The sequence below is a fragment of the Polyergus mexicanus genome, unplaced genomic scaffold (assembly GCF_030449975.1).
Source record: "Polyergus mexicanus isolate NDT 795.1 unplaced genomic scaffold, iyPolMexi1.0 SCAF_10, whole genome shotgun sequence".
Lineage (NCBI taxonomy): Eukaryota > Metazoa > Arthropoda > Insecta > Hymenoptera > Formicidae > Polyergus > Polyergus mexicanus.
Genome location: NW_027223330.1, coordinates 6863674 through 6889244, shown reverse-complemented (window position 1 = coordinate 6889244; position 25571 = coordinate 6863674). Strand labels below are relative to the sequence as shown.

The window sequence follows — 25571 nt, the reverse complement described above, 5'->3', positions numbered from 1 at the left end:
CGATATTACAGATATTCGAACATGTATAGAAAAAAAGCATTATCTATTCCGTTATTCAAAATGATAATTAATATGTTAAAAACAAGTTCTATTTAAATATATTTAATTTTTCTTTTTAATTAATAGCAATCAAAATATTTAAGCATATAAATCTTTTTGTCAAAAAATATATATGTTTTAAATAAATTATACTGAATAAAACCATTTCCAAATTTTGTATTGCACAGACATAATTTTTTGTTTGTTTTACATTAGAAGAATACCGCTAATCTCTAGTAATTTCGCACGCTGTGCAGTTATCCGGCATTATTTATATTTATTTTGCAACAAATTTGGAACTTGCATATTTCGAGAGCAACAAATTCAGATAATACATCAATACCAAATTTAAGCGAGCAATAAATTTGTTTCTGGTGGTTCACTCTTGTAAGTTTGCATGCTGTGTGGCTTTCTGACATTATTTATATTTATTTTGCAAGCAACAAATTCGGAACTTTTATATTTCGAGAGCAACAAATTCAGACAATATATCAGTACCAAATCTAAGCGAGCCACAAATTTTTTTGTGGTAGTTTACTCTTGTAAGTTTGCACGCTGTGCGGTTTCTTGACATTATTTACACTTATTTTACAAGCAACAAATTTGAAACTTGTATATTTCGAGAGCAACAAATTAGCAACAAATTCTTATATGTATTATTGTTATGTACAATTTTGTTGCTATATACCATATATATTATATATATATGTGTGTATTTATATATATATAAAAGTTGCTAAAGAAAAAAATTTATTGCTCTGTAAATTAAAAAAAAATGATGTTCCGCTAAAGGAAGATTAAGTTAGCGGAATAATATATATATATATAATCTTCCTTTAGCGGAATATCTTTTTTTTTTAATTTACAGAGCAATGAATTTTTTTCTTTAGAAACAAATAAAAATATTAATTAGAAATTATTCTACTCATTTTGTTCCGTTATCTTATAAGACAAGAAATACTCGAAGTCGTTTTACAAGAGACGTCAAAAGCCACCCTTACTTTGGTTGTAGAATTCTCTTCCTTGATAATACAGTGATGCGGTAGATAATAATGAGGCATCGCAGCCAAATCATCCTTCAGCAATTTCCTTATATATCCCAATATTTCGTATTTATGTATGAATTCCGTGTAATCCTTTTTCAGCGATGGTTCCCCAATAAGCCTCTTTTCAAGATTCTTGAATCGGCGTATTTCTATGTCCTTGGATTGACCGAAGAGCGACGTTTTTTCGTGTTTAATCGGGAGCCTGACAATGAACCTTCCTTCTATATTTCGCTTGAAAATTGATTCGAAGTACTCCTCGTATTTGCGTTCTTCGAGAGATGCCTCGCATTTCCGCGCGCCATGATCTATTTCAAAATCGCTTTATCGTGTGATTTAATTCTTCATTTATGCTGAGATTGATCCTGCACGAGATGGTCTTATAACGATTCCGCTTGTTGCGATCCATCCTAAATGCGTTCTTTGCCAACATGATTGAGTTTCTCTTGCCTTTATTTGACCTTCGCACATGATGTTCCAGAAAATTTCTACGTCTATAAGCATATCTATCTTTGATAACACCATAAATTTTGGATCCGTGATTCTCGACGGAATGCGAATGTCATCTCGATTAATAGATTAGAATATCCCGTGTGATCTTATGCAACACGAGACAATTGAATTCTGCCTTGAAACCATTGAGCTGAGATTGCAAATTTAGCGAAGCTATATTATTTGAATAATCGGTAAAGCAGTATTTTCAAGTATCATCGAATGAAATACCCCAGTGAAAGGGACGCCAATCATTGTATGAAACCGAGAATGTTGGAAGATCTATTCGCAGCAAACGCATCTTTATGTTTGGTGGTTGAATGTTATCGCGATTCTCTTGCGGCGCAAGAAGTCCAAATGGATTAGGCCTGACAGCGCCGACATGCGCCGTACGCTCCATGATGAGTTCCTCGAATTTCGTGTCCACCGCAAAATACTTTTCTTCAAACGCTTGAAGTTCGGTATCGTAATTGCAATTTCTTGTTTGTCCGTCGTTTCAAAGAGCTCAGTCTATGATTGCGCGTCGTCGAAGACTTGCCAGCATTCTCGAAATTTTGCTTGTCTTTGTCGTAGCTCGATAACTGAAATTTGTCTCACATTTAATTCATCGACGAAAGTTTTTTTACGTGTGTATGCCGATTTTGCTTGAATTCTTTTTGCCTTTGCATTTACGATAAGCGCGCTCATCTTCTGCCATGTTATTTTATTTCGATCAAAATGCGATATCAATTTATGAGAAATAAATAGACTATGATATTTTTGAGGAATGGACAATGAAGACTCACCTGAGATTTTTTAATTGCTATCGATACTCTTAAAATCCTTTGCCATTGCCGTCCGTATAGTTTTCTTCGTTGGACAAATAAGGATGTCCTGCTTCTTTGTCGCTTCGTACGCTCTGCGTCTCGACATGATTTGTGACGTCACCGAATACTGTTTTTGCTATCACGTAATGTTCTCCAGTATTTCTTGTTCGAAATAATGCACGTTCACAGTTTTAGGTGCCGCAATGCTTGTGCTTGGTATGATAAAATGTATTGTCTGTCCGTTATCGCACGCACTAGTCATGCACACATACGTGCTTCACTCGACAAAATTCGTAAATCCGGCTCGAAAGACTAATGTTACATGCAGCTCTCGTTTAGTCGTGTGCTTGGCACGTATTTTTTCTTTTAATTATTTAATTGATCGCGAAATAGTTGTCTTTTACTTGGGAATAACACACATTGGTTGCTTTTGTATTTCTTTATTTTCGCACACGTGCTTGCTTCTCGAACGTCGCGAGGTCTCTCTCCTAAGCTACAACTACGTACAAAGAGAGGGGCAGTGTCCTTAAGTGTGCCTCTCACGGCAGTCAACCGTAACTAACTGCATGTTTAAAATCAAAGAAAAGTAGCTAGTGGCCTGAACATACATATATTATCATTCACATACATTAAAAATATTTAAAAAAATATATATACATATATATATATATATTTTATATACATATATGTATAACGTTATTGTATTGTGTACGGAATGTCTCATCTTGGCTGCATTCCGTTTTATGCATGATGCGCATGATACACATGATGCATTACTTATCATTGTTTAACATTCGGCAAACAACAAGAATAAATAATGCATCATGCGCATCATGCATGAAACAGAACGTGTCAACCTTGTTGTCAATCATACATTGAGAACGAGTAGGCAACAGCACCGTATGTCGTCATAGTATGTATCTCGTTATACGCGATCGCGAAAGTTATTAAAAGATATATGAAAATCGGTCTCTATTACAAAATTAATCATTAACGATTCATAAGCGGCTGCTATTTATCGAAGCAAATATTAATTTTGTTAATATACTAACATCAATTAAGAATAATTACGAAAAACAGTGATATTCTATTAGAAATACCTCACAAAGGTAAAAAAATACGCCAAATACATATCTAAAAAATAACTTATAAAAAATTTTCCCCTAGAAAAATAAATAATCCCTAAAAAATAACAACTAAAAACTAAATATGAAATCAATAGTTAATTAGTCAAGTATTTATATGCAATTCAGTTGAGGATTTGTAATTTGAAATAGTATTTGTCATAAAATCAAACTTGTATTTATAGAAATATTATATACAATTTTTCTCCATAAAATTAAAACGAATTTATTTTTATTAACGGAAACCTGATTTTTAAAATAAGTCCAATACAAATAAAAACATATAAAAAAAAATTTCATTAAAAAAACTTAGCGTTGCTAACTTTCAAAATATATATTAAAACCAATAAACAATAGATTTAATTTAGATCTAAATTTAATTTAAAATTATATTTAATTTAGTTATATCATAGTATATGCAATGTGAATGAATTAAAAAATACATTAATTTTAGCATATTGTTTAGTTTAGCAATGTCAAGTTTTTTTAATTAAAATTTTTTAATATTTTTTTATTTGTATTGAACGTACTTTGAAAATCAGGTTTCTGTTAATAAAAATAAAATTTATTCCTATGGAGAGAATCTGTCTATAACATTTCTATAAATACAAGATTGATGTTATGATAAATATTTTTTCAAATTATAAGTCTTCACAAACTTAATTGCTTCTAAGTACTTGGCTTAATTAACTATTGATTTCATATTTAGTTTTCATTTTTTATTATGTAGGAAAAAATTTTTTATAAGTTATCTTTTAGATATGTTTTTGGCGTATTTTTCTTTACCTTTGTGAGGTTTTTTTTAGTGAGATAATATAAATCTAAATATGAATATGATTATTGTTCCGATATTCAAACGTATATTACCTGAAAAATAACTATAAAAAATAGCAAACGATTACTTGCGAAAGTTTAACCAAAGTATTGGTAAAGATACGTGGTCATATTGAAATCATCACGGCACGAATTTTTAAGAAACGAATTAGAAATGTTTTATGTCATAATTGTTGATTGGCAAAACTTTTAGAGAAGTATGCAAATATGCATAATAATTTATCCTCTATTTCTATTATTGTTTAACTTAACAAAAAATTATAATATAATGATAACAAAATAAATACTAGATATGTATTGTAACCGTAATTTTCTTTTAAATTATTTGATTAATAATTATTTATTCGGCGGGCGGTTCTTCGATGCCCACGGTACACCTTCGGCGCGTATTCCGAATATCGATCTCGCGATCCACAAAAATTCCCGGTATCGCAAAATAAACCAAGTTGGGCGCCAGGTCGCACCATTCACGATAAACGCAACCCCGAAAGATAATCACGTGACCGATAATTAACGCGACGGCAAAATTCCGCGGCTATTCAGTATACCCGAAATGGTAGAGGAGGAGGTTCGGGGGAGACGGGAAAAATCTTGAGAGTTGAGAACACGGGAGCCAAAATGAGCATTCGATATGTTAAAATAGAGATAACAATAATATATTTAAAAAAAAGAAACAAGAGTATATAGCGGTTCGCATAAATAATAGCCTTTGATGACAGTAATTATTTTACAGGCGAATAAGATATATTATTTCCGCGGAGATCGGCACGACCATGCGCAACAGTATCAAATTACCGGGCGTCTTATGCGCTTTCACTCGACTTTTCGGCCGCGAGGATTTCCGCCGTACGAGACTTAATTAGGCCGCGACAACTAAAGAAATCTCCCAAATGCGCCGGTAACTACTTTACGCGCGCCCGTGAATCCGCTTCGATATAATAGAAAATTCTAAATTGTACGACTCGAATCGGTCCGTTGGTCCGGCTCGCGGTAAGCCGATATACGTCTCGATAACAATGACGGTGACCTTTGCGTTGAGATGCCAAATATATAACTCGAATGACTTGTGGAAACTAATAGCGGGCTCAAAGACACCCGATAGATTTCTTGTACGAATTTTTAGGATTTCGCTTCCTCCTGACTCCAATTTCTTACAATACATACAAGACACGCGCTAACAATACACAGAAACAATACGGAAACTATCGATAATGACTGTGATGTACGAGTCGCGCGGCGCAATACTTTGCGCGAGTCGGAATATCGATCGCGTGAACGCAAAAATCCCGATAATTCACAACATATTATACAGACAAACGCGAAAATAACACTAATGACTGCCGGCGACGCCGAAGTGAATAGAGAGAGCCTATTTTACCTAATTCGGATGAGCGACATGTGCCCGTCGGCCGTGCGACTTAATCTACCAAAAATATTCACAAAGTTAATCCACCAAAACGCGTGGCTCGACAACTATTAAGGGCGCGACTCATCCGAATTAATTACCTACAATTATTCGGCAACAAAATCGGTCGACGACGCTCGTCCCACCGGCAGGAAGTTCTCGGTGCTTCCCTTAATCGGTTCAGTATTTCGCTCGCTCCTCGGAAAACCTGCGTCCTCTCGTACAGCTCGCCGAACAGTGCCGAGCGAGAGTCCTGCAGGAGACACGCCGGCGCGATAAATCGCTGTCGTGCCACCTGTGGCGCTTTCGCGTTACGCAGGGCCGTCCTGCGGTCCTCGCGATCCTTGTTGTCAACACGGCCGTGTTGGTGGGTTCATCGCCCCGGAGTTTCCAAGATTTTCTTGTTGTTCGGCTTAAAGGTGCGGGCTTACGGCTGCGCCCGATCGGCTCTCTTTCCTATTTGGTCGAATAGGCTCCGAATTGAGAGTCCGCTCGTCGCTCCGTCCTTGGGACTCCCTGCTTCGTGCGGGTGGAGTGGCCTCCCCTTTGGCTGGATTATTCCGGCCCTCCGTGCTCCTTTTCTGCCGTAAGAAATATAACATTACCGGCAGCGATGTTTACTAGCCACCAAAAATGTTTTTAATATTTGACAATTACGACCTGACGTCTCCTGTTTCCTGGGTATCCTGGACTCCCGCTCTTGGTCGTCGCTCTTCTCCCTTCCTCTCCTTCCGCCGGATGAGATCCCGCCGCTCGACCTCGTGCCGACAACCAATTCGCGGGCTCATCTCGAGCTTACATTTTCGGTAACTATTACCCACAAACGTCAGATTTCGTCGATCTGACGATAGGGCCGCTCTCTCCCTAAATCGAGTGGACGCAGGTCCCCGAAAAACCGCCCCTGATCGGGCCATTCGGCCCTTGTGATAGACGTCCCAAAAACGTCACGTCATAGTATATATATTGGATTGATAAATATTCGGAAAAGATTGGTGGTGACGGTATAACAGTAGAAATAGACGAGGCAAAAATTGGAGAAAGGAAATACAATAGAGGATGTTTAATAAATATTAATTGAATTTCTAGAGGCTACGAAAGAAACAGTGGCAAATTTTTTATGGTACCTGTGCCTAATAGAACGGAAGAAACATTTTTAAACATGATAACACATTATAAAACAAAATATTACCTGGAACTATTATAATGTTAGATTGCTGTAAAGTATATAATTGTTTAGAAGAGGAAAATTTTTGACATTATACAATTAATCATTTATTACATTTTGTTGATCTAGATACTGGTATAATATTCAAAATATACTAAAATAAAATAATTATTATAACAAGAAAATGCATGTGTAATAATAACAACAAGAAACATTATTTTATTCAAAAAATTAAGCGATTTGGCGTGATATGCATGGAAATATACCAGGATATGGAAGTAGAGAAATATATTACATTGGATACTGGCAGAATTTATATTTAAAAGAAAATTTCATGAACATATTGAAACATTTTATATAATTATTGGAGAATTGTATTCATCTAATAATAATAATAATAATAATAATATTGATGTATCTATCTAATAATACTCAACATATATCAATATTTACCTTATTGTTTATAAGGAATAAACGCATGGGCAGGGGAGAGATTAGGAGCCCCTCCCCCGCCTGCACATTTATTTTTCACTTTTACAAAATATTCAAAATACAATAAATACTCAAACACATTAACAAAAAAGGGATACTGTCCCCACATCGTCCTATTTTATCAACTGTTCGGATTCGACACATTTAACAAATTTCGAGCATGAAAATTAAATATTATTTCTAACCGCGCAAAGGAATGCGGTCGCGCAAAAACTCGCTCGCACCCGCTATCGCGCCCGTTCGCCTCCCCTTTTTTTGTTCTTTGCCTAGATCGCGATACGCCGAGCCGATCGAACGATATTTTCGAGACTAATCCGATGCGCGACAAACAGCGTAGGTTCTCAGCGAAATTCCTCGTCATTAAATTCGATCATCAAGCACACAAATCTCGCAGTGTCTTACGCCCGTGTTGAACGGCCTTTGCTCGCTTCAGTTCTCTCAGAACAGTATCTTGTGCGCGCTATCGCTCGCCAAGACATCAATATCGTGCCGATTATCGGTCGCGATTTCTCTTCAACTTTTCATTAGGCTTGCGCTCCGGCAGCCACCGTCGGCCGGCTGGACACCTGGACATCGGCCCGACGCTCGATAGTGCGCGATCGTGACCCTTGCGGTTTTTGCGCCGTTCGCCGAAGAGTTCGAGTTGCATCTTGACTTCTCTTCTTCAGTGACAATCGATCTCAGTGTTTGATCAAAAGACGAATGGACAATGAATGCGCATCGCACATCTCAGCATTATCATTCCCTTGTCTATATATTAGTTTTGTAGTGTGTTCTCTCGGCTCGCGGTGAGCTCACGATCCGGAGACGACGGGAAAGTTGCGATCGCGTTTTATACCGCTGCCTTGCGACAAGATCGTCGCCGATCTCGCGGACAAGATTTCCGTTTCGGTCAGGGTGTCCATACGACCTCCAGCAAGATTTCTCACGGGCAGACTCCGTTGGTATTCTCAGGAGATTTCCGACTTCCGTCTTGAAGCCGTCAGTCTCGCGCCCGTCGGACAGTGAGTTCTGCAAACCCGGGAGTCGCCGCCTGTCGAGGGTTTCCACGTGCTTCATTTTGTAATAAACTCCTTTCGCGAGGCGGTGGTGGATAACTCGGTCGGAATCCGGGGGCTCGTGAAAGGGTATCGAGAGACGAACGAAAGCAACGTGAGGTAAAATATAATTTATTGCGTGTAAGTATGTGTGTATACAGAGTGAGTGTATGTGTATAAGCGCTGTATGCGTGTGAGCGAGTGTAGTTGTGTGCAAGTGAGACGATAGGCGAGCGAGTGCGTGCCCGAACGTATAATATAGAAGTATGATGTTACAATGTATCAAAAGTATGTATGTGATGCGAATGACGATGTGTGTGCGGCAAGATGCACTCGTGTATGTGTGAGATGCAGAATCGGTTAGTGGTGCGGTCGTGTCGGTCGCGGTGCATCCGAATTACATGCACGTATGCGCGGCGCTGAGCGCGATTTCGGCGGTTCGATATAATATCGATTACGCTAGCGGATTGTGATTTCGGCAGAGGCCGCTAACTATCGGGCGATCATTTCGGTCGGGCCGGTGGGCGGTCCTTAAACGCGCCTGTATCGATTCGGTTGCGTCGATCGATGTCGCGGCAGGATTAGATCCTCCCCCTGAGCGGGACTTAGCGCGCCGTATTAATGGCGAATCCGATTTCGTAAATGGCGGTCGCGGAATTACTTTTCGTTCGTAACTAGCGTGTTGTCGTTTCGTCCGGGATAGTCTGTTCGTGGAATTCGGGAGAGCAACGGCCGACGGGAACACCCATCAATGGCAGGGAACTCCCTACCACTGGTTGATCGCTGTTGCACTTAGGTGGACGGATTGTTCGAGGCGTCGAGAACTCTCGGCGGAGGCTGGGTACTCCCAACCCCATTTTCTCTCTCTTTGAGCGGTTATAGGATCGTAGCGGATTTCCAGGCGTCTTACAGACTCTGGCGGTTGCGGAATCTGGTCCTGAGATGTAAAACGTGCCCTATTTATACCGCTTTTCCAGCGGGTGCGCGTGCGTAATATGCCTAAATGTTTAAGGCATATTATTTAACGGTGAACCGCCGCGCGCGACTCGGGTGGTTTCGGGAACGGTCGGTACGGTTACCCGAGCGCGGCGACGGTTCCGGGTAAACACGCGGCTTAACGGCGGTTACAAATTGGAACGTTTATTATCTCTTAAAAATGGGCGCTCGGCGCCTCCGCATTATGCCCGACCGGTGTTTGTCGGGCGGCGGACTTCCGGCGGATCGACGGCCGGGTAACGGTGGAGAGATGCATCGTTACAATTTATTGTGATTTGTGCAACTATTCCGTAATAAAGACAACTTTGTATGCACTTGACAACCTCTCAGTTCATCTGCATGTGACTCTTGTGTTCGTCTGCCCTCTAGCGATTTTACGAAATCGCGTCACGCGTACTCCGCGCTCATCACTGGGCGATTCCGGTGTTTCTTTCGCGCGTACGGTCGACCCGTGGTTCAAATGCGCACATCAACATAAAAAAAACAGGGAAACGAGAGCGATATTTTTTTAACGGATTTATTTTCTACGTCTCAAAATACATAAAATATTTGAGTTTTTAAAAATTTCGTGAAGTCGCCCCTATATTGAAAATTTACTTCAAATCAAAACCACCACTTTTTTCTTCCCTTGAAACTAAATAACTTTAGTTTAAAAACGTTGTTGTGCGTTTCTTAGTTTTCAAGTATTTTTACCTTGAATAATTCATCATAAAATTCATTTAGAGTAATTCACCATAAAATTGGACATTCTGTCTATACAGAGTATTTTATTTAAATTGAAATACTCAAATATCTAAAAAAGTACGCAAAATATTAAAAAGATATATATCATAAGAGTTGTTTGCATGGTTTTGGGGCTGTCTTATAGTGAGCATGTTTTATTTCTAGCGGAGAGATTTCAAAGTTACCATACCTTCTTCTAAATAGAACTATTCTAATTTTTTTAATAAATCGATTTCTTGCAATATTTGACGTGAAAAGTTGAGAGTAGAAGTATAATAGCTAAAAATTGAATAATTTATCCAACATTTTATATTTCAATCTAACACATTCTGACACAAAATAAAAAAATATCTCGTTTAAATATTTATTTTTCGACAATCTAATCTTAACATTTTTATGCGATTAAATAATGATCGATCAATTTGCTTCTGAAAAATGTATTCTTATTATTAAAAAAATATGTAATTTACAATGTGCAACTCTTCTTAAAAATAATTATCAATCTTTTTACACCAATTAATTTGTCTTATTATTCTATATATAACAGTATTAAAGTAAGGTTATCGAAATATTTTACAAAATATTTCTTATTTTCTATTTCAAAAATGTGTCAGATCAAAATATAAAACATCTCTAAACCATTCAATTTTTGTCTATTCTACCGTACAATTTTGTATGTCAACTGGTACCCATTCAAAAGACTTATTAACATAACATCAATAAAAATATAGTACAATAGAAAACCATATGTAGGATTCATATGCATATTTGGGAGCAAGGTAATCGTCCTTAATATGGAATCACGATGTAACCATTTTAAGTCCAAAGGAGATACGTATATATGGTACTTGTAGATTACTCTGAAGAATTAAAGGCTTACCGATTTTGGAAGCCAGCAACAAAAAAAGTAATTAAACGCCGAGATGTTCGTTTCAATGAAAAAGAATCAAATGAATATTTTGAAGCTCCTTTAAATATATTGGAAATATGACAAACCTATTAATATCGAAACCTCCGAAGATAGAGTGGAAAAAGATATAAATAACGAAGAAAGCGATGAAGATCCAGGATCATTATCTGAAGAGGAACCAAATGACAGTACGAGCATAAAGAGTACAATCAAGCTTCTGAATGACCTAAAGACCGAGAAAAATATTTCACTGAAGCGGCAAAGTTAATTAAAATAGAAAATCTGAACGAACTCTACAGCGTAGAAGATATATTCAACAGAGAAGACAAGGATTTATGACTAACCGTAATACAACATGAATACAAGTCCGTCACGAAAAACAACACATAATGTCCCTACATGGACATTAGTGGATCAACCGAAAGACAGCAAGATTCTTTCCAACAAATGGGTATTTAAGATCAAACAAAAATAAAATAGGGACATCGATTGCTACAAAGCAAGATTAGTTGTGCGAGGAAATGAACAGAGAGAAGGTGTTGATTTCAGCGACATATTCGCACCTGTTGCAAGATTCGAAACTATACACACATTTCTAATCTCTATTTAAAGAGAGAATAATATCTGGTCGGACGAAAACTTGTCCGTTTCGCGCAAGTCTCCACTTTCAGAATGCCTAAAAAGCCCCCACTACATCGCCGTATCGCCGTATCGCTCATACAACTTGCCAGTGCTAGCAACGAGTAACAAGTCTCCCCGATCATTTGACATATTGACAGTTGCAATTATTTTCTCAAAAAAACCCTCGAACGGTTTGGTGCAGCATCAACGAGTATTTTTAGTGTTTTTCTGCTAAAAAAATATTTACAAAGTGCGATGGAAGAATTAAATATTGTACTGCCACTGATCATCTCCTGTGGAGAAAAATAAACGAGGCCAGGTAAACAATGATGAAAAAAATTATTAATCTATTTGTAGTATATCGGAGGTTGTAGTTTTAAAGTTTAAAGTATCCTTTTTAGTATGAGTTCATCAGAAAAATATGTTGAAATTTAATAAATTGTTTAAATAAGGCTATATTGGTTATAAGATTTATAAGATTATATTTTTCATTTATATTTTCAGTCGATCCAGCAGTCAGCAGTCAGAAGCTCATTGTTATTAATTCACATAAAAAATTGAAAAGAGACAATCCAGAAATTTCAAATAAAGATGCTGATACTCAATTGACAGAACAAACGGGTATTGGTATTTCGAGCATACAAAAAATATTGTTGGAATATAAAAATACAGGTGCAATTACATCTCCAAATAAAACAAAACGTCGCCTATTTTTCAAAGAAAAAATTGACGAATGTGATAAAAATGCCATTCAAAGAAAAGTGCACGGATTTTACATTAATAAAGAATTACCAACGTTAGACAAAATTCTGCAAGCCGTAAACGCTGAGAAGATCTTACAAATTTTAAACGAATGACCTTTTATTTATTGTTAAAAGAATTTAAATTTTGCATATAGCACCCGACACCGCAACAGCATCCTAACAGAAAGAGAAGATCTAATTATTTGGAGGACAATTATCTGAGGGTTATGAAGAGATACCGAGAAGAAGACCGGCAAATTTATTATCTGGACAAAACTTGTGTTAACGCCGGTGATGTCATAAATGAAGTTTGGATAGATAAAACAATTAAATCCAAGAAGGACGCATTTCTCCGAGGATTGACAACGGGGCCAGGTAATCCAAGCGGAAAAGGCAAACGTTTAATTGTTTTGCACATTGGCAATGCTGCTGGTTTTGTTCCTGGCAAACTTCTATGTTTTGAATCAAAGAAACATACGGGGGATTACCACGACGAAATGAACGACGACACATTTCACGAATTGTTTAAAAATATTTTACTATCATTAGACGATAATGCTGTTATTATCATGGACAGTGCTCCATATCATTCCGTGAAACTGGAAAAACTGCCGAATACTTCTTGGAAAAAAGCCGAAATAATATAATGGTTAAAAAATAAAGGAATAGAAATATCAGAGTCTTTGGTAAAGGCCGAACTCTTGCAAATTGTTGCATAACAAAAAAATAAATTTGATAAATGATAGATTTGTCATAGACGAAATGACAAAAGAGGACAACAAAACGGTTCTCAGGTTACCTCCGTATCATTGCGAACTTAATTCGATTGAAATGGTATGGTCAATGGTTAAGGGATACGTTAAGAGTAATAATAATACTTTTAAAATTTAGGACGTCAAATTATTACTTGAATAAGGTGTTGATCGAGTAACAGCTGAACATTGGACTAATTTTATTAAATACATTAGAAATGAAGAGAAAAAAATGTGGGAGATCGATTGTAACGATGCATCCCTCCACCGTTACCCGGCCGTCGATCCGCCGGAAGTCCGCCGCCCGACAAACACCGGTCGGGCATAATGCGGAGGCGCCGAGCGCCCATTTTTAAAGATTTATAAAACGTTCCGATTTGTAAACCGCCGTTAAGACGCGTGTTTACCCGGAACCGTCGCCGCGCTCGGGTAACCGTACCGACCGTTCCCGAAACCACCCGAATCGCGCGCGGCGGTTCACCGTTAAATAATATGCCTTAAAACAATCAGGCATATTACGCACGCGCACCCGCCGGAAAAGCGGTATAAATAGGGCACGTTTTACATCTCAGGACCAGATCTTCCGCAACCGCCAGAGTCAGTACGACGCCTGGAATCCAGAACGATCCTGAAAACACGCTCAAAGAGAGAGAAATCGGGGTTGGGAGTACCCAGCCTCCGCCGAGAGTTTGCGGCATCTCTAAGAGCGATCCTTTGAAATCTCTGCGACCGAGGAACACGAGGTTGGGCGTACTCAGCCTCCATCGGGAGTCCTCGACACCTCGCACGCATCCGTTCACCTAAGTGCAACGGCGATCATCCAGTGGTAGGGAGTTCCCTGCCATTGACGGGTGTTCCCGTTGGCCGTTGCACTCCTGCATTCTACGGGAAAACCATCCCCGACGAAAACAATACCGCGATATCCGCGAACTCGCAGTAATTCCGCGACCGCCATTACCGCGATCGGACTCACCATTAATACGGCGCGCCAAGTCCCGCTCAAGGGGGGAGGATCTAACCCGGCCGCGACATCGATCGACGCAATCAGATCGATACCGACACGTCTAAGGACCGCCCACCGACCCGATCGAAATTACCGCCCGGTAGTTAGCGGCCTCTGCCGAAATCCAGATCCGCGCACGTAATCGATAATTGTATCGAATCGCTGAAAGCGCGCTCCGCAACACAGCTGCCATGTCCACATCGTTGATTCTGGCTAATGGTAAGAACAAGGGTCTTTATCTCTACTGTAACACGAAACACACACATGCATATGTAACATTTTTTTCAAAACGATATAATTTATTCAAAAAAGATAGTAGAAAAATTTTGAAAATATTGGTTTGTTAGGAAATAAATGAGCTTTAAAATGCATATATTGTTGCAGTCGACTACTTTGAGCAATGCAATAGTTAAAAAAAAATTTTGTCCCATTTTTCTAGGTCTATCTTCAATGTCCGCCATTTTGTAAAACATTTTATATAACTCAATTTTGGTTTTTTTGGCTATTAAGAGGAATGTTCAAGCTTTAATTTGCGCTTTTTTTATCCCAATATGATTTTTTGCTGAGTTATCGCTATTGAAATATGTTAAAAAATTACGCTAAAGTTGGGTAGCCCATTTTTTTTGCAGGTGCAATACACTCACCTGCAAAAAAACGGGCTACCCAACTTTAGCGTAATTTTTATATATAGTATATACAGGATGTTTCAGAACAATGTAAAATGACATATTCTTGATACAATTCTAAGACTATTTTTCCTTTACCAAAATTGAATTGAACCGTAGTTTTTGAGTTATAAGCAAAAACAGTTACCAAATCACTCGTCGAGTACAGAAGGCAGGCAGAAGCGACGCAGCGCGCCGCAACTGACGATCCGACGTGTGATTGCCACTGCATGAGTCGCTAACTATTTTATCCTATAACATAAAATTGCTTTAAATAAAATTTTGATAAAGAAGAAAATATCTTAGAATTACGTCAGGAATACGTATTTCTTAAAATAACGTCACTTTAGCGAAAGTTGTTTCGGAACGCCGCTCGTCGGATGCTGCAATCAGCTGATTGCTATATACGATGTGTGTATGGCGGAGTTTGTGCGTAAAAGGAAGAAAGAAACAGAGACAGAGACAGAGACAGAGACAGAGAGAGAGAGAGAGAGAGAGAGAGAGAGAGAGAGAGAGAGAGAGAGAGAGAGAGAGGAAAAGGAAGGGAAGAAGAGAGAGACGTTTATACACACGCACGCACGTACCCATGCATTATTTTTCTCGCTCTCTTTCTCTCTTTTACACAACACTCATAAAACTTATAACACTCACGTAATGCGAAGGTTTTAGAAGATTCGTCTTATCTCGCGTTAATCCCGCGCCACGTACGTTGCAACTTGCACGGTACATGTCGTGTTTCTCGCATCGCTAGGCAATGTAACAATGTAGTCGCGCGGTCTCCGCGGTTTGTCGCTAAATAATAACCGTGCAGCAACAACAATACGTAGCATGAAGATTCGCTACGTTGTGAGTGAGCATGTGAGTGAGTGAGTACGTGAATGAGTGACTGAATCAGAGAGTGTATGAGTGTTGTGTAAAAGAGAGAAAGAGAGCGAGAAAAAAAGTGTATGCGCACGTGCGTGCGTGTGTATAAACATCTTTCCCTTCCTTTTCCTCTCTCTCTCTCTCTCTCTCTCTCTCTCTCTCTTTCTGTCTGTCTCTTTCTTTCTTTTACGCACACGCTCTGCCATACACACGTCGCGTATAGCAATCAGCTGATTGCAGACGATCGGCGGTCCGGAACAATTTTCGCTAAAGTGACCTTATTTTAACATATTTTATTTTAGAAATACGTATTCCTGACGTAATTCTAAGACTTTTCTTCTTTACCAAAATTTTATTTAAAGCATAATTTCATGTTATAAGATAAAATAGTTAGCGACTCAAGCGGTGACAATCACACGTCGGACGGTCAGCTGCGGCACGCCGTGCTGCTCCTGCCTGCCTTCTATACTCGTCGCGATATTTGCTAACTATTTTTGCTTATAACTCAAACATTACGCTTCAATTCAAATTTTGGTAAAGGAAAAATTATCTTAGAGTTGTATCAAGAATACATCATTTTACGGACGAAAAGTTGTTTTGAAACACCATAGGGTATGTACTATATACATACTATATACATACTATATACATACATACACACACACATATATATATATATATATATATATATATATATATATATAGAATATTACATATATACATACGTTACAGTTACATACAAGTGGTTTACCATAAGTAGCAAATGCTCTTAGCGACGTTTTGTATTAAAAACGAGAAACGTTCATTTTTCGGACAATGGAGAAAACTAGGACGTCTCTTAAGTGCAAATTTCGTGTTTTGAAGTTTGTTTTGTAATTTCTCTGTTCGTAGAACAAAGAAACGTGAACACACTTTTATTATATACCATAATTCAAACTCAATCTACCGTTTAAGCTTAATAAGAATTCGATCATTCACTATTTATTGAGAACTGATAATCTCAAATATTCTTAACTAGCTGACTTGTGTGTAAATACACAGAATGCCTTGCTGCTGTTGTGCGTGACTTGGCGCGAGACAGTACTGTATCTTTTGATATGCATAATTATCTTTTTTCCTTTCTTATTTATATTTGTAATATTTAAAAATCATAAAAAATCTTTTTTGTAACTTTTTTCAAGTTTTTTTATATTTAAAATTAATTATTACTTTATATCAATCGTGCTTTATATCAGTATTGTAATCAAAATTATATTGCTTTGGTTAGATTATATTTTTAATATAATATAAAGTTTAGAAATCTAAATTTTTGTAACTGTTTAACTTTTGATCTTGTTTCAATTAAAAAAGTAACGGAAATTATAACAATTCATTACTATTTGAATAATGGTAACGATAACAAAACTAGTTTTAAAAATTAGTAAGAAATAATGGTAACAAGTTGCTTTTATAAAGTAATTTCTTAACCTTGATAATTATGTAATATTATTTAAATAATCGCGGGCTAATAAGAGCCATACGCGGATGGTAGTGTGTCAGTTTCATAGAAAACTTATTTTTCTATGAAACTGATTATGTGCATAAGGCACGCAATTTACTTGGTCCTATACCAACATTTCTAAAATTAATCTCAATTCGAGATTTATAATAACATCTCTTTATCCCCCTGAAGAGACGAAGGCGAGAAAAATATTGGGGCGAAGTCGCTGAATCGGGAATCAAATCCGAGTCTTTCGCTTGCCGGACGACTGCTCTTATTTCTAGGCTATTCGATAAGCGAAAGATATCGGGTTCAATTCCCGATTCAGCGACTTCGCCCCGATATTTTTCTCGCCTTCGTCTCTCCACGGGGGTAAAAAGGGATTATTATAAATCTCGAATTGAGATTAATTTTAGAAATCTTGGTATAAGACCAAGTAAATTTTGCGCCCTGTGCACATAATCAGTTTCATAGGAAACTTATTTTTTTATGATACTGACGCACTATCATCCGCGTATGGTTCTTAGTAACCCGCAATTATTTAAATTTGTGATATTTTATTGCATATATTGGACAATTTTTAATATTTTATAATATGAAAACATTTTTTTATTATTTGTTATTATTTCTTTAAATAAAATATATAAATACTTTTATTTACACAGCGTGTAACAAAAAAAATGGAAACAAATGAAACAGCGTATTCATCAGTGAAAAATAAAAGATTTTTCGATGATGATTTATTCCCAATCTTTTTGTTACACTTTGTACAGTTTGATAACTAATTTGTATTGGGAAGAAAACATCCATCGCGGAAAGAGAAGCACTAACGTAGCATAACAAACATGGCCGCCACATCGACAGTAATAGCATTAGCTTTATATGGCTAATGATGTGAAAAAATTAAAAATTATTATTGATTTTATATGAGAAATGTTAATGCTTCGTTTGGATATTTTGTAAATATACATGCATCACTATCGTCAAGAAATATGATCGAAGGCTAAAATGTTATTAATTCTGGTAATAAAGTGTTGCGCAACGGTAAAAATATAAAATAATAATAATGTAATGTCTAAAGCACTTTTTTTGGTAACACAGTTCTTATTTTTTCACAATTTCACTGAATGCCGCATGTAAACAATGCTAAAAATGTCGACGCGGTGACTATATTGATCAGTTCACGCAGCGGCCGTTAGTGTCGTACAGAATATTTGAACTCCCAGTATATTAGAAAATTTGCGCTGTAAAAAGATAGTTTAAACTATATAAATTCAAAAATTACAAATATATTAGAGGTATATTAAAGATATATTAGAATTATCCCATTTCTTTTTAAATTAATATTTTTCAAAACGGAACTTTAAAAGTATTATTAATTATTTTTAATTTATTTTTTTATATATATTCATTACTTACTCTAATATCACCATATAATGAAGCAAGCTCCAATAAATCCTATATGAATGACAAAAGTTTGTTTTAAAATGCAAAGAAAGTCTTTAAATAATTTAGAAAAAAAATATAAATCTAAAAAAAAACACAAACACAATAAAGTACAAACATGGATATTGATACTAATTCAAATTGTTGTCAAATGGATCAAAAGATGCTATCGCACGTTAATCGGTGCGTATTCTTTGCATCTAAATGGTTCACCTGAAGGTCCAGCAGGAACCGGCAAAACTGAAACAACCAAGGATTTGAGTCGAGTTATTGCTGTGCAGTGTATAGTATTCAACTGTTCCGAAGGTCTCGATTACAAGAACATGGGCAAATTTTTCAAGGGTTTGGTGAGCTGCGGCGCATGGTCTTGCTTTGATGAGTTTAATCGTATTGAATTGGAAGTGCTGTCAGTCGTGGCTCAACAAATGTTATGCATAGTGCAGGTAACAAATATTATAGAATACGTATTTAAATCTTCCCTGACCTTTACATGAAGTAGGGCTGTTTCTTTTGAGAGCTCCGAAGATTAAATGCTTCCAAAAATTTAAAGTTTCAAAGTTAACTTTGAAAAACTTTGAAGCTTTGAAAAATATATATTTTTATGCGAGTGGTGAATTCATTCAGTGAACGCAAAAATATTATTCATAAAAAAATTAATATATGCTCAAAAAATATGCTATTACTCCTAAATCACACTTTTGAAGTATAATAATGTTGCGTCTGCGGATTGAAATCGATATTACTCGAACACGCGCGACACAACCGGCACTCGCGTACCGCGACGTAAATAAAGACCACTTTATTAAAAAGAACAAGAAGAACTTTAATAACAGCTTAGAACACAGAGCACAAAGCACAGACAGAAGCACATCTCATAATTCGTCAATCCGTCCGCTTGGAATCACCACCGACGCGAGACTCAAGATGGTCGATCTCTCTCAAGATGTCCGCCGTTGTTTAACAACAACCCTTAGCAACATGTTTGGGGATGTTCTACCGGGTACAGCAGATTCAAGAATAACCGCCACAGACGACTCGCAGGAACGCAACAATAACATGAAATATTACATATATTTAATATAGAGGAGTTTTAAATAAAGAGTCAAGCAGTTTCTATTGAATAAACATTTTGGCGGTTTGATTAATGTTTGTGATAGTTGTCCGTCTATTGATGTGTTCGTTGGAAAAGTTGAATGACGAAGGTGGATTTCCTTTACGGTGGATTTATTTTTGATTTTGATATATGTATACTGTTGCGTTCGCGAATCAATCCAGATTGATCTCGTCATTCTCAAACATTCACGCCGAAAATGATAAAACACTTTTAAGAAAAGAATTAAAGAACTTTAATAATTGATAATTCACAAACTGAATATTAATAGCAATTATAATAATATTTGTAGTCGTCAGAGAAACACATCCGTACGGTATGTCAAGCGTCGCGAGACTAAGATGACGGCTCTCCAACAAGATCTCTCCACCGTCGTTTATGTTGAGTCGATGGTTTGTCATATTCAATAATCAATTACAAGAGTTGATGATGCGCGTGATCTTAATACGATGGAGTTCTCTAGAGGAGTTAACCGATGCTCCTTCTTCTTTTATTTTTTTTTTTTTTGCGCCGGTCCCTTGCACGCATCTCTAGTACTAACCAACAAATTGTTAGTCATTCAAAATCTGTACAGTGGAAGTTTATAACAAGCATAATAAAGATCCTTTTCGTTAATTTATACTGTGTTTGACACTGAGACACAGAGATACTTTCCTCTCTTCTACTTCATTTTGACAATAATAATAAAAGAAAATTGCAACAATAGGTTATGGGCCCAGGCACCTTAACTGCGCAGTTTTATTGCCGGAAAAAGAGAGTCTACTGAAAAAGTCACGAGTTGAATCGCGAATATCAAGTAGTCACGTGTGCAAAACAGACAGACCGGACAGCCATTATGATACTACGAGGACTTCTCTTCGTGATACAAATGTTTTCGCGATAAGAGTTGATAATGCGAGTTTCCAATCCGTTTTTTTCTTTGCTTCTTTACGAATCAAAAAATGTCACACGATTTATCAGCGCAAATGATGAAGAGATTTGACTAAACGAACTATTAGGGATAAAAGTTTTAAATTACGACCTTTCGGAAAATGTGCGCTAGATATTGTAGGACCATTAATCATAACTAACAACGGAAACAAATATGATCTAATTTTCAAGATAATCTTAAGAAATTTTTTTACATAATCAGAAAGCCGCCACCATAGCAAAAGAATTTGTAATTAAAATAATATTTGAACACGAAATTCCTGACAAAATGCTAATCAAGGATAAAATGGATCAAAGCACTTAGTCACGGGTCGCTCCGTGAAATGCAGATGACCCTTGGTGACAAGTGAGGGAGTCACGGGTCGCTCCGCGAAATGCAGATGACCCTTGGTGACGAGTGAGGAAGTCACGGGTCGCTCTGCGAAATGCAAGTGACCCTCGGTGACGTGAAAGAAATCACGGGACGCTCCGCGAAATGCAGGTGACCCTCGGTGACGAGTGAAGAAATCACAGGTTGCTCCGCGTAATGCAGGTGACCCTTTGTAAGGAGTAAGAATGTGAGAGAAGAGACTTGAAGTAATGTTTCCGCGAAGGGGTTAAATTTATTATCCAAGAATCATTTCAGGAAAAGGAAAAGGGAAAAAAAAGAAAATAAAGATAAAAGAGATGGGAAAATTTAATGACTTACTATTATTGACAATATTTATTGAGAGCGTTGTTAAACTAAACCACAAATAATTTGCGGGGGGAGAAGATCTTGGCTCAGGTGCTGTCAGGTTGGATGGAGGTCGCTGTAGTTACAGGTGGTTTCGCAACACAACTAAGAGTCTTAATACACTGATTAGTTTTCCTTCTCACTGACAACTTAACTTTCTCAGGCTATCACAATCGCTGATAAAATTGCGAGAATAGGCTTGAAGACTCAACAAGTTGGAGCGAGTTGTAGCTAGACTTGGTGTAAGGGTTTTTTATATCGAGAGCCAAAGACGAACTGACTTTTCTGAGCCAGGATTTCGCGTACATCGAATCTTGGCGTCTCTTCGCGTACCCTCTCAATTAGGTAAGCAATATTCTTTTTTAACCAATCAATTTCTTCAAAATGGTGCTCCTCTCATGAGGGTGTCTTCCTTTCAAAAGAAAGTTCAAGAGGTTATGCCTATTGGTATAGACTTTTTGTTTTAAAAAATTAGGTCTCGCCCACTGGAGAGTCCGCCATGATCGGCCAAGTTGACAGTTTTATTATTTACTTAAGTTTCATCTCAAGCAGATAACGCGCAAGGGTGATCTAGCAGGCGAACACATGATGTCGAATGTCGCGAGTCTCAGTCGCGGATCCTAGCTACATTTATAAAATATCACTCTAGTTCTTAGAAAGGCTTTTGTTCGAGACTCTTCCTGTAACGCGTTTTCACTAGAGGACTTTCAAGAAAAAAATATTATTTGATCTATTTATTTATCTCTTGCATGCGCACTGTTTAGGTTTCGAGTTTTCTCATGGTTCGAGTATCTTTTAATTGCTGTTTAAAATTCTTGGTCTTCTAGGGGACCTTTTTTCGAATATTTATCACGCATGGTTTAGATTTTGAAATATTAGTCTCGCCTGCTAGATATTGCTTTAGTTTATTGTTTATGCTAAATGGAAAGAGTTCCAGAACGTAGACGTTTATTATTACATAAAAGAAAAGAATCATGGAGTCCACCGGACGTAACACATGTAAAAAAATTTAGTTCGATATCTCAAAATTTGCGAAAGTTAGAGCAATCACGTTCTTTTGGTGCACATACAAATACATACACACATATATTTAATACACACATAGACATCAAAAAAAGTATGATTTTTCGACATTTTAGAACATTCTGAACATATTGACATTAAAACCTCAAAAAAAAATTTCACCGAAGGAAAACTTTTTCTATGAAGAAGCAAAGATACAAACAACCTCATATTATCCAGAAAGTAATAGTGCGCTAGAACGCTCACATCGCACACAGACCGAATACTTACGATACTATATAAATGCTGACCTGATAGACTTAGACAAGTGGATACCTTGCGCCATGTTCGTATACAACACTACCCCCCATACGGCAATAGAATTCACCTCTTTCAAACTAGTATATGGATACCAAGCGACTTTACTAACAGCGCTAACAACGTCATCGAAACCTACGTATGCTTACTACGATTACTCCCAGGAATTAAAAGAAAGAATATGAGCGACAAATCAAATTGCTAAAGAACACATAATAGAGGAAACAATTAAAGTAAAAGAGCATTACGACAAAAAAGCGAAACAAACCACATTCAAGATAGGAGACAAAGTATTGCTACATGATGAAACAGTTCGGAAAGGACATTCGAAGAAACTCGACTCTGTATGGACTGAACCATACATAATTATTGATAAAATTTCTGATGTTAACTATAACATCAAAATAGAGCGAAAAATAATATGCACATATGTAAATCACTTAAAAGCTTTCATAGAACATTAAAAGAAGAAAAAGCGTTACAAACAAGCATTTATTTTTCCAGAGCACTAATGGCATGGAAAGCCCACAATATACAATAGCAGCAAAATCGAGCCTAAAAGTCGAATATACATTAGAACAATTTAATCAAGAGCCAGAAATATATTTTAAAAATTTTGATTTTGGTACATGAAGTAGAATCTAGCTGAAAGTTAGTAATAAACATTGATATGGGAGCCTTAAATAAAAGATTCCATGATTTACAAAATTACATCGATCACACACTCTTTCTAGGCAATTTACAAAATAAACCGCAAGAAAACTGCCAAATCTTAAAGCGAATAATCGAAGGAGATAATAAAAAATGGTGCAACTCTTGAAACGCGTAAATACTATATATAGAACGCCAACAGATAAGCACAGAGGCCTCATCAATGGAATTGGATCTTTAACAAAATCTCTCTTTGGAACAATGGATGCCAACAACGAAAAAAGCATTAAAAAACAACTAATGCTTTTAGAAAACCAAGAGCAAACGCTACATCATACAATGTAGTACTCTTATTGGCCGATCGAACTTGTTTGCAATTAGTCTTTCGTATTCTTGAACCGAACAACAACCTCAGATTTATGCTTAATGAAATAAACATACTAAAATCTCAATACTTCGTTCTTGAATGTCACCAAATATCTGGAGCTACCAGCCGATTCGACCGACATTCATCCGCAGACGTCCGAATGTACGACCTCCCCGGGTTATCCTTTTTTGCTTTAGCTTTCTTAAAGGTTAGATAAGATTTCCCTAGAGGACACGACTCACAAAAAAAATGGTCAACATCGGATGACTTTACGTCACGGATCAGACCTTTTTTTATCATCTCTTGTAGCACTCGACTATTTACGTGTCCCATGCGCTTATGCCGCATGCGCAAACTTATGGTTATATTAGCTTCACTACTTGGTTAAGGACGTTTGAGAACATTCAATAGATCTTATTATCTTGTTTGACACCAGTAGCAACGATTTCACCGTCCCGTTTGAAAATCACATTTTTCTTTTTGAACACAATCTTAAAACCTTTGGAAGTGCATATACCGACCGACAAGAAGTTCTTTCGTACTTTTGGAACGTACAACACATTTTGATGCTTCGTACCATTTTCCGTTCACAAATTTATCATTCATGGCAGTGCCTGTACCAAGAACTTTGCACGCATCGTTATCACCGAGCAATATCGACTCATCACTGCTCCGTCGAAATTTACTGTATCAATACTAGCACTCAGATTCTATGACTTCAAAACTCCATATTTCCTTACTCTAATTTTACATGGTTGTGACAATGGAGACATTTATTCAGAATTGTAAAAACTACAACATATTTCAGAACGGAGCAATTTGATCGGGGTCACTTTTCCATAAGAAATGTACAGAGTCCTTTAAGATAATTTGAAAACTTATTTCATTGAGTTTTATAATATAATTAGTTTCAAGAAAATTATATTTTTTTATAAATATAATAAAAATTACTTTTAAATTTAAGTATAAAAAAATATTAACTTAAGTAAAAATGATAAAAATAAAAATTTATTAAATAAAAATTATTAAAATTGATAAATAATTAAAATTATTTGAAAATTAATTTGTTCATTAGAAATTAATTTTGAGAAGTAAAGAAAAATAACTAATAAACTTGTAATTATAATTAAAAATAGCATGACAGAATATAAATAATTTGATTTTCATATAGATAAATTTAAACAAATAATTGTTTTATAGATTAATAAAGTAATGGTAATAATAATTGGATGAAATAATATATTAGATATTTAAATAAGTAAGATTCTAAATATCGAAAATAAAATAAAACGATTTAAAATATTAGATGTACAACTTCGCTTCCGCCGTTTTCCTATGGATGGCTTTAGCGGTAAGTAGTGGTCCAAATAAATAGATCATAGACGTCATGCAATAAACTTGGCATCTGTCAACATAACCCCATAGAAACATTAGTCGATTTGTGTTTGCATCATAAAGCTATTCTTGATTGAAAATGTCAGTTTACGAGCCAAATTCTTGTCATTTGCGGGAGGTTTTAATTTTCTGCTTCAATATGAAAAAATCTGCGGCTGAAGCTCATCGAATGCTCTCAAATACTTATGGTGAAGCCGCTATTAGTGAAAGAACGTGTCGTGAGTGGTTTCAACGCTTCAAGAACGGTGATTTTCACGTCGAAGACCGGCATAGCGGTGGAAGAGAGAAGGTTTTCGAAGATGCAGAATTGGAGGCATTACTTAATGAAGACTCGAGTCAAAGTCAAAAAGAATTGGCACGATCATTAGGAGTGACTCAACAAGCAATTTCAAAATGTATAACCAGTTTTTTACAATAAAGCCTCGAATTTCGGGAAAAAAAT

General features: G+C 36.6%; 1 protein-coding gene across 1 annotated transcript in view; it reads left to right on the top strand.

The window, feature by feature from the left end:
• The window catches only part of Dhc62b (Dynein heavy chain at 62B), a 962114-nt gene that overhangs the window by 346882 nt on the left and 589661 nt on the right, over window positions 1-25571 (top strand). Inside the window, exon 17 of the mRNA XM_070302893.1 lies at window positions 18804-19083. Coding sequence (XP_070158994.1) covers window positions 18804-19083 — 280 coding nt within the window. The remainder of the gene's footprint in view (window positions 1-18803; window positions 19084-25571) is intronic.